The 11,124-nt window shown below is 34.0% G+C and overlaps 1 protein-coding gene across 1 annotated transcript; it reads left to right on the top strand.

Annotated features, from left to right (window-relative positions):
• The first annotated feature begins 6,373 nt into the window (after window positions 1-6,373).
• LOC131044626 (wall-associated receptor kinase-like 14) lies at window positions 6,374-11,124 on the top strand. Its single transcript, XM_057977984.2, has 4 exons — window positions 6,374-7,130; window positions 8,520-8,600; window positions 8,954-9,602; window positions 10,677-11,124. Exons 1-4 carry the CDS (start codon window positions 6,374-6,376, stop codon window positions 11,122-11,124), a joined length of 1,935 nt encoding a protein of 644 aa, XP_057833967.2.

Genomic DNA, 11,124 nt, shown 5'->3' with positions numbered 1-11,124 from the left:
TATAAGTGATTCTACCAATCATCACGAAAAAAAAAAGAATACGCTCATGACTGCTCCCTTGAGGGGGAGCAACCCTTAGAGAAGAAGATAGAGAGGAGCTATAACAATAGTACAAGGGGCATTACCCCTATGATCCAAAAGCATCTATAAGTGAGCCACCTCAAGTGCAAAATTATTATATTACACTTGAATATTTACTAACACAATGGATAAATCATAGCTTTAACATATAGTGAAAGATGACCATCCATAAAATGATTGAAAAAATATATTTCTATGGAAACAAAAGATTAGACTTGATAGGTTTTTCTCCTCATTACACCTGGTTACTCTTTAACAAAAGCCTTTTTTTCCCTCATATTAAGAAACCCACTATAGTAAACACACATCTTTTCCCACAAAGTTCTAACCCTTCATAAATGCAAATAGAGTTGGAAGGACCTTCGCACATGTGGTAAACCATCTTGAGGTGGGTGGGAGGAGATAGTCAGCCCGTGGAACCAATTTAATAAGAACTTGCAAAGATAGCAGCCATTGTTCAAGGTCTTGCCCTAGTTATTATTGATCTAGTTGACTCAACCAATAATAGTATCAAGAGAACCTTAGTTCTCCACTACCATACTTTTCCCCGCACAATTTGAGATACTGACTATCTATAGAATGGTGTCTTTCCCACCCACACATGACCTATTAGAATTTCTATTTTTTCATATGCTAAATATACTTTCCATCTTAAAATAATATAAATTTTGAGTGAATTTATGGTGGATGTGAGATCAACCCTCTAAAATAATCATATGTCAAGAAAAAGGTTCCTACCAAAATGGCTTCAAAATTTTGTGTATCTAGCTCCAAACATTCTAAGCTCTAGTGAAAACCAAAAAAAGGTGTCTGAGAAACTCTTAATGTTCACAAAAGGACATGGGACATTAAAAATTCCTAAATGGGAAAATTTGGAGATTATAGGGAGGCAATGATAAAAATGCAACAAACATAGTGAGCCAAATTTCATTTTAGAATTATTGATCATATGATGTGAAATATGTGTTGCAAAATAAAATTTGGTGACTACATATGTTACTATAAATTCAAGGTGGAAAGCATGAGAAAATGAGGAGACAGATAGTGGTACCCTTACGAAAGCTTATAATTTTGAAAAGTGGTATTTGGATACCACTTTTAGTTTTTCCACCAAGGTTCACAAGAATTGATAACAATTTTGAGAATTATATTACTCAAGATGTCCTCAATAGCCATATCAAAATTTTCATGGTCTTCATTAGAAAGATAAAACTTGACCTTAGCTTGAATCTAACAAAGTAGATTTCTAAAAGTTTTTGAAAAAAGGTCTTGCGTTGCTTTAATCCATTTTTTGAAAAACTTTAGAGCACGAACCCAAGGTTTCTTCACAAGAGGATAATTGTTTACTTGAAATACAGGGGACCACCAAATATGTTTTTAATTTGTGGAAAGACCATTACAAAATCTATAACCATTCTAGAATAGCCAAGGTTTCATGGCCCTTCTTGAAGTCACTAAATAATTTTAATCACAAACCTCCCTTAATTTATACATCTTTCATAATTAGAAGGTTATGAAGTCTAATCCCCTCTCAACGTAGCCAACCATTTGAATGAACAAAAAAGATATAATGCCACCACTAAAAAAATCCCAACTTCATCCCTCCACAACACAAATAATCTACTTAGTGTAAAGAGTCAAACCTAATAGCAAGGTGGATAGTAATCCCAACTCCCCATAATCATGGCGAAGGAAAAAAAAATCCTAAGACACATGATGAAATCCCCTATGATTTTTTGAAGGAGACCAAAAATTCATGAAGAACTTTTCAAAGTTGCATGTGGAAGCCTTAATGGGACCCAACATGAAGAATAATACAAATTAGTCGTAGCAATAATATTAGAATAGACTCGAAATGGATTTGCTAGAGATAAGGGTTTAGTGAAAGACAATATTTTTCAATTTTGGTAAGAACAACTTGTCACAAAGATGTTGTGGGTGCTTGGAAAGAAAATGTATATCTAACAACGTAAAACATTTACCATAAATAATCCATGTTCAACAATAGAAATTAATCTAAAAGGGCATGGGTAGGAAAGATTGTCTATCACATTTTTTCTTTTTCTATTGAATGAAAAATCCAAATAATTTACAAAAAATACTCTCCTCTTGCAAGATAGTGAGAAAAGAGTCATCCACAAAATGACCATTAACAAGCTATGTTAGGGAATTAGGTAGAGATATACCTTTAATTAGTCCTTGAGACACAAAACGAGTTAAAAGGTAACCAGTCCTTTAATAGAAAGCACATATAAAGTTGAAGTTAAAGGACAACCTTGATGATTGGACTCAAAAAACAAAACAAAACTAGATTGTTGACCACTAGCAGTAAGGCGAGAAAAGGTTTTTGCAAAGAGAATTCTAAAAAATTGAATGAATTAAGGTCCAAATACTAAAACATGTACAACATATCAAATATAAAAAGCCAAAAATTTTGTCATTATCCTTAGAAAAATATATTTTTATGAATAGGTCTTGTAGTTGAGAACATTGTGCCCATTTCATACCTTCCCAAACTATAATTATACTATCTAACATGTATCTATATTCGATAAGAACAATATATCTAGCCTTGTAATTTAAAGGAGAAAGGTAATTGGCTACTGGTTAAAGGTATTCTTCGAGCCTTATTAGGTATTAATTTAATATTTTCTCTATCAAGAACTCTTTCTAATTATTTAGAATGGAAGGCTATAAAATGGAATTTATGCAAGTCATCTCTAACACAGTCTGAAAGGGCATTATAAAATTCACAAGAGAAGCCATCACAACCAAGGGCTTTGTCATTGGCCATGGTATGAATCACTTCTTTGAGATTGTGAATTAAGAGCAATTGATCATAAAAGGCTTTTAGAGTGGAGGAAATCCAAAAAGGAACAACCTTAGGGCACTATTGTAAGGCATGATCACATTCATGAGAATTTTCTTATTGCATGAATAATTTCTCATAATGATTGACAAAATCCTAAAGGTTATCTAGAAGATTCCTTAGAACACTCTAGCCATTTTTTATCTATTTTATTGCATGCCAAGTATGGTGAGCTTAGAGAGCTTAAAAAAATCTATGGAGGCTCAATCCACAACCTTCAACTAATGCTATTTGGCTATGATTTGAGTACCTCTAGCTAAATGAATGTCATCAATTTTCTTATGATGACAAAGGTTAACCACCTTAACTTGCAGAGAGAGAGAGTTAGCTAAGAGATATAGTATCCTGATGAAGCTCCAAGGTGGTGTACTAATCTAGATGGCATTAAAAGATGGAAAATTAGTATGCATATATATGAAGAAAGTGAGAATTATGCCTAATGAATATATTCCACCAAGCAATTTAACCAATTCATCTAAGAGGATTTGGACTCTAGGTTCCACACCCATCTAATGTTGTCTAATGAAGGTTGATGAGTCAAAATAAGTATTCAAGAATGATATTTGTTAGCCTTAAAGGTGTATGCACTTGCCATTTAATATTGAACTTGATGGGATTATGGTAAAATGGAGTGCAACCCAACAAAATCTCAATCAGAAGTGGAAAATTTTGGAAGAAGGAAAAAATTGATTGAGTAGAAACCATAGCATGATCTAGATTTTTATAAATATCTTGTTATAAATAGCTCAAAACATATTCCACATATACCAATGATAATGATTATGGTGGTGGCCCGTGTTATGATAAGTAGAAGACCATATTTATTGCACATGTAGTGCCATGCCTCCCTCTTACTGGCTATCTAACATAAAGTTAAATTCCCACATTTATCATATGTTATTTCAATCATATGAAAATATTTGTTCATAACTTAAGTTGTAATGGAAAATGAACTATTCTAATCTATTGCCACAATAAGAATATTTCAACATAATCATTAGAAGCATAAATATATAGTGTTACAAAAATGATTCTCATTGTTTAAGAGGATTTATATATCACACAGTTAGTGGATTTATATATCACACAGTTAGTGGATTCAAAATCAAGATTGACTATATACTAAATCTACTTAGGAGAGAGAAACGAGACAACTTCTCCATGACCAATATGACTACTGTAAGAAAGAGTTGGTTGATCAAATGAAATGACAAATAGCAAAAAGAAAAAAATTATAAATCTTGACCTCCTCTAAACAAAGAACATATAAAAACTAAAAGAATTTAATGAACATATTTATTAGGGAAGTAAATCAAACCTTTAATGTTTCAATTATTAATTTTTTTTTAACGAGAATCAATAAATTTATCATCACTATCCAACCCATTAAGAGAAAAATAATAATCCTATAAAAAAAATTCTTTCAAAAAACAACCTAACTAGACATTAGGAATTGATAATGTTTTTTTATACAATGTATTAGCTCTCCTCCAACCACCTAGATGTGACACAACATCAAAAACACATAAGGAAAGAGGGAGAATGAACAATAACTTCCATGTAAGAAGATAAGATGTTAATGGTAGTATTTAAGAGAACCTGGTCTTGGAGGAAGTGTCACAGTGGAAGAACTTCTTTCCCCTTATTAGAGGGGTTTGACACCACTATCCACCACAATTTAGCAATTAGGTGGCTAGGATTAAGAGACATTTTTTCTTAAGGAATACTCATGTATTTTATGTTTCACTATTGTACTCTATTTTTTTCCAATTTTTTGAGGAGGAGTTTCAACGGGTTAGGCATCTAGTTTATTTCAAGTAACAACGGATACTTGAGGCCTAAATCTGATGCTGTATGACTGTATTTAGATTTTTTATTGTAAAATATAAAAAAAATTATAAAATTATTTTAGTATATATTTATTTTTTTTGATTGGTAATTGGCCGAAGCCTGAATAGCTTTTGACTGGAGCTATGAACCAGTGGGGACACAGTAGGGGGCCCCATCCCCATTACATATCTTTGAATTATTATTATTATGTTTGATTAGATTGACCCCAAGACCTTCTCATCCTATAGAAGGCCAAGAGTCACAGCTTAGAGTTCCATTAGATTGACCCCAAGACCTTCCCCATCCTATGGAAGACCAAGAGTCACAGCTTAGAGTTCCATTAGATTGACCCCAAGACCTTCCCCATCCTATGGAAGACCAAGAGTCACAGCTTAGAATTTCACTTCAAATGTCCCTATTGGGAGTTGAACTTGGGTCTCCACGGTGAGAACCGAGTGTTTTAGCCAGTTAAGCTCAACCCCTTGGACTATTTTAGTATATAATTAATTTATATAAAATATTTTTTAATAAATTATTTCTTAGAATAAGATTTTCGAATGGATGACCTCAAAAATTCTTTAACATGTAGGGTTGACCATCAAATTTAAACATTGCCCGGTAAGATTGCGACTTATTTTAACAAAAAGTTAGTTTTGTGCAAATCTGCAATATTCAATGCGATAATTCAATAGTAAATCTGATCTCTCTCCGCCGATCGTTTAGATGTGCTCTACACAATTGTTGGGTATTGCAATAAGATCGTATCGGACTCAATTTCAGTAACCACTAAAGCCGGAGGTCAATAGAATGAATTGCCATTGGCAATGTTAACTACCTTTATTGAATACAATCACAAGCCAAATCCCAAAAAGTTCAATTTTAGAACTGAATATATACGCATCCTAACGAAGAATATCGATCTCAATGCCACCAGAAATTCTTATCTACACCACTTGAACGTAGTGCAGTGTATACATAGGGTGGACCTTCATGCAAGAAATCACTCTACCAACGGTGCATGTTAGGCTTGTGGAGGCTTCAAAAAAGATTTCGTTTGATATGGAATTGAAGAGGAGGATGGAAATTAATGGAGATTAATCAGGAGACTTGTTGCTTCCAGTGAAATGGATACCTTTTCCATAACTTTGTGATTCCTTTTGTGAAGTAAGATTGTTCTAGTAGGCTTTTGAAAGAAATCATATTCAAATTATCTTGACAGTAGAAAAGATTGGTGTTGAGTTTTCCTTGTGTAAAAAATATAGCAGGCGTTAAATCTACATGATATTATATAGAAGAATTCTACTTGTGTTTTCCTTATGTGAAAAGTTGATATAGTCATATGGAAGCCTCAAATCGATAGGAAATATTAGGGAGAAATTGATGCAATGTTTTTTTTCCTTTTGAATATTAGTCAAGGGGTGATGGGACTCAAATAGAAACATGATAGTAAACTCTTAGTGAAAATGTTAGTGTTCAAGTAGTTTTCAAGACAAAACCAAGCTTGCAACTGCTTTAGATCTTCTTTTGCTCTGTATAAGATTAAATAGAAGGGACAAAAGGGAATTAGCTGAAAAATATAAGCAGGTCGATACTATGTGGAAACACTATTCAAGACGAAAGACAATTGGTGTTATTCTTGTTCTTATTATGGCCTTGATGGGTTCAGACTTACCCACAGTTTCCTCAACTAGAGAAAGGAATTGCAAAGAGTTTTGTGGGGACACTCTTCTCCCATACCCATTTTATACTAAGTCCAGGTCTTGTGGTAGAGATGGGTTCAAACTTGAATGCTACAACAATTCAACTCTGAAGATTGAATTGGGCAAGATTCTCTACCATGTGACCTCCATTCTGCCAAATGGTATTATTGTTGATATCATGAATTCTAATTGCTTCCCGAACCTAGAAAGCTTCAGGATTGATGGCAAGCATAACTACGCAATTTCTAAAGATAACTTTATCCAGTTTTCCAGTTGCAAGAATAGAACAACTTGCAAGTTACCGGATTGCAACCTTCCTTATGCGAATGTTATACAATGCAAAGTTGTGAATCCCTGCTGCTTCTCTCTTGTATATGACAAGACATGGGAACCCGGAGTGACTAACTTTGACCGATTCTCTGAATGGCAATGCTCGAAATTCATTAGCTGGGGATTTCCAGGGGGAACAAATTACACTTCAATAACAGGGCTAAAACTGGAATGGGGTATCGCCGGGAACTGCACGAGTTTTCAATGTGATGCAAATGCACGTTGTGAAGCAGCCAGAGATGTGAAAGCTGGTGTGAGGTGTACTTGTAACGTTGGTTACGAAGGAAATGGGTATATTGAAGGCAATGGATGCGTTAAAGGTAATTTTCTTTATAATTGCATTTAGTGCTAATACCACATTGTTTTGTTTCATGTTGATCATAATTTATGTATATATCCTTCCTTTATGTTCCAAATTGATGTCTCAATAGAATTTAACATCAAATCTACATTGAATACACAGCGTGATCTTATTGCAATCAGGATCATTTTGACAAAGTCTGTCAGTGCTTAAACTTTTTTATTAGGTATTTTTTAGTTGTTAGTTATGAATGGAAAGAGAGTTTTGAAAGGATTTCAAATTTTTTATTTTTTTATGTTTATTTATTTATTAGATAAATGTATTTGACAAGATCTATCCAAAAGAAATTACTGTTTGAAGAGGGTTTTCTATCTCCCCTTTTGTTTGAATCCCAATTGGAAAATCAATTTAATCAGTGCACACAGCAGTGCAGCCTGAAGAATACAGATAGGTGACATTGGTAAATACAACTAGGAACAAAGTTTCCATAAGATACTTGTTCCCATATATTATGAGATCTCTCTTATATTAGTCAGTCTGTTGGTGCAGTGTCAATTCAGTTATTGCATACGGTATTTTCCTCAACTGTCTTTAATTAGATTTGAAGAAAGGAGAGAAACTTATTACCTATAAGAGAAATTTATGCATTCCTTCCAGATTGGATTTAGATTTGTGGTTGAATGCTGTATAGATGACTTTATTGTCTGGCAGAACAATTAGGGTTTACTGTATGACAGAACAATATAGAAAAGGAACTATGGCAAAACAAGATCAGTGTTGGTTCTAAGAAAATAGCTTTTCTGATGAAATTGGTAACAAAAACATAAATGGCTTAGAGGGTTCGTGTAGTTGGGCTCTCAGTTTCCTAACCCTGGATCTAGAATCTTGAATCGAGACTGGTTTTTCATAGTCCAAGTCTATTGTTGCATATTATTGCCCCATTTCTAGTACTCTTCTAACTGATAGAGAGAATTCAACTTTGCAAGCTTGGCATAAAGTTTACACCTTCCTATGGCTAGGCATGCTTCACATGCAAAACATTTCCAAGACCACCAGTTACATGCATTTTACTCCCTCCCATTGTCTCTACATTGAAATTTTTCACTCTCAAGTGTGATTTTTAGAATATTTTATTTTTACTTTTAAACAATGTGCAAGTGAATGTCGACAAGAATTTGAATGAACCAGTTCTCTGTTCAAGGGAATTGTGTGTGCTTTTACCTGTACCTGTAATGGTTTTCAAACTCTGCCATGAAATATTTTGCACATTGCAAAGTTGTACTGTCATCAAGGAAACTCTCGAATTAAATATCGTAAGTTGAATCCCTTATAGATCAGAAGTTATGACTGAAAGAATCATGTTCCTTTTAGTTTATATAAATCTGACTGATGATTTTTTGGGCTTCAGTATGCACAAGGGATGGTAAGAAGCTATATGATAAGGACTGCGTGGATTGGATCAGAAGCAATAAAAAAATCCTTGAGGCTGGTACGGTACATAATCCAGGAACTTCGATTGCAATATTGAAATTAATATAGATAGGATAACATTCTTTTCAAATAAGTTGCAGGTTACAACTCCTCTATTTGAATTCAATGATAGATGATTGAATGTGATTTGAAATATTGATATAAAAGAATAATACAATTTATCAATGACATGAGATTTCCATAATTCATAATGACATAAAAATTGTATTGTATTTTTTATTCAACTAATAACGTTTGTTTGCATCAATAAACACTACACAGTTGAATTTAGAAGCACAATACAATTTACAATCTTTCCTCTTTTAACATAGTATAGTTAAGAAGCATTCTTTCTTGAATGGGTTTTATCAGAGCTGGCGGCTGCAGCAGTATTGGCTGTAGGAATCATGGTCTTCGTAGCACTAATAATCTGGATGAAGAGAAATACCCCAGCTTGGAAGCTGGGGTGGAGTTACAAAAGCCAATGGGCAGGTCTCCTCGCCAACCTGGATGAGAAATTCAACACGGAGCTCTTTAGCTATAAAACCTTGTACCAGGCCACGAATGGCTTTGCAGACTCACAAAAGTGTGGCCATGGCTCTGTCTATGCTGGTTGTCTCATAGACGGTCGCCATGTGGCAGTGAAGCGCATGCACTGTTGCTCTACTTCTTCACAGCAGGGGCGCCTCCAACTCCTGAATGAGATCAGCCTTATTTCCAGCATAGAGCACCCCAACCTGGTTCGCCTGTTGGGCTGCTGCCTCGAGTTGGAAGACCCAATTCTAGTATATGAGTTTGTGCCCAATGGAACCGTAGCTCAGCAACTTCACCGGGAGCACGGGGATTCTCTCGTACTGTTCGACTGGAGAAGCCGATGTGCTATTGCTGCAGATGCTGCTGGAGCCCTCGCCTACCTGCACAACAACCTGAAAGCACCTGTCTACCACCGAAACATCAAGTCTTCCAACATACTTTTGGACTCTGCCTTCGAGTGCAAGATTGGGGACTTCGGCCTCTCCAGGTAGAATTTGTTTTTAAAATTTGTTTTTAATTTTGATTGCCTCTCTGGTATATGATGTTATTACTCTGCATTATAGGTAGTGAATCTCATTATTTTTGGATAAAATTTTGTAAGATTTTTATATGAAATCTTATATAGACTGTTTTTATCTTGTGAGCCTAATTGTGGCGAAGTTGATAACTCATAAAGACTTAATCAAGAGATAAGTTTTATTGAACAAAATTTAGTACTGAAGTTTGAAGATTGAAAGACAGCCCAGAAGACATAAACATTAAGAATATAAGATCAAGAAAATCAAAACATTTAGAATATATGATCAAGAAAATTAAAACATTAAGAAGACATAAACTTTAATAATATAAGATCAAGAAAATTAAAACATTAGAGGAATGGAAAGTGAAGGATTAAAAAGCTTTTAAATACATAATAATACAAGAGGCGAGGGATGATTTATAAAAATAAATAAAAATCAGAGATAACTGTTGAAAAATTTTAAATCCAGATTGTTGCTATAATAAGAAAACACTTCTACTTTTTTAATTGTACTCTCGATCTAATCTACAACTATTTCATTTATTTACTATTACTTCCAAATTTTTAATCCGTGCTCTACTTTTTCTTTAATCTTTTTGAGTCATATTTAGATGCTTCGCTCTACTCTTTGTTTAATCTATTTGAATCATATTTAGATGTTTCTCCCTTCACTTTTCAGTGCTTCATCATATATTAATTTAATAACTTAGAATCTTTCTTTTGTTTTCATTAATATCTTATGTTTTATTTCATTTTCAGTGTTATTATATTTATTTTTATTTATAAAATGAATTTGAGAATCATCTAAAATAATGATTAAAATCATTTTTTTCAAAAAAACATATTTCAATTTTACAAACTATGAAAACCTTGTACATTATGAAAATGTGAATGTCAATTTTAAAAAAAAATAGAAATTTTAATATCATTCATTCTAATCGTGGACCGACACATGATTATGCATTCTTTTTAGTTTTTAGAGAAATTGCAGATCTTGAAAGCATGAAACCATTTAACAATTTATTTCCATTGTATTTCCAGGTCAGTGATCTTTGATGGTGGAACTCCCATCTCTACCACACCCCAAGAAACCCTTGGTTACCTTGATCCAGAGTGTCTTCAGACCCACCACTTCTGTGATAAGTCAGACGTGTATAGCTTTGGTGTTGTGTTATTTGAAATCATCACTGGTATGAAAGCTGTGGACTTATCAAGAGAGAGAAAAGACATCAATATTGCCACATTGGCAGTTGCCAAGATCAAGGCTGACTCCTTTGATGACATCATCGACCCTTCTTTACAGGTCACTCACCAACCACGTGTACGAGCAATGGTGCAAAGGGTTGCCAAGCTAGCATTCAAGTGCTTAGAATATGAGAAGGAAAATCGACCAACCATGAGAGAGGTGGCAAGTGAACTCTTGGCAATTCATAGAGAGAACGATGTGGAGTTTGAAGGCAATAAAAGCCCTAACAAGTTTGCATTTTAA

The sequence above is a fragment of the Cryptomeria japonica genome, chromosome 1, assembly GCF_030272615.1.
Source record: "Cryptomeria japonica chromosome 1, Sugi_1.0, whole genome shotgun sequence".
NCBI lineage: Eukaryota > Viridiplantae > Streptophyta > Pinopsida > Cupressales > Cupressaceae > Cryptomeria > Cryptomeria japonica.
This window is presented reverse-complemented; position numbering and strand designations above follow the sequence as displayed.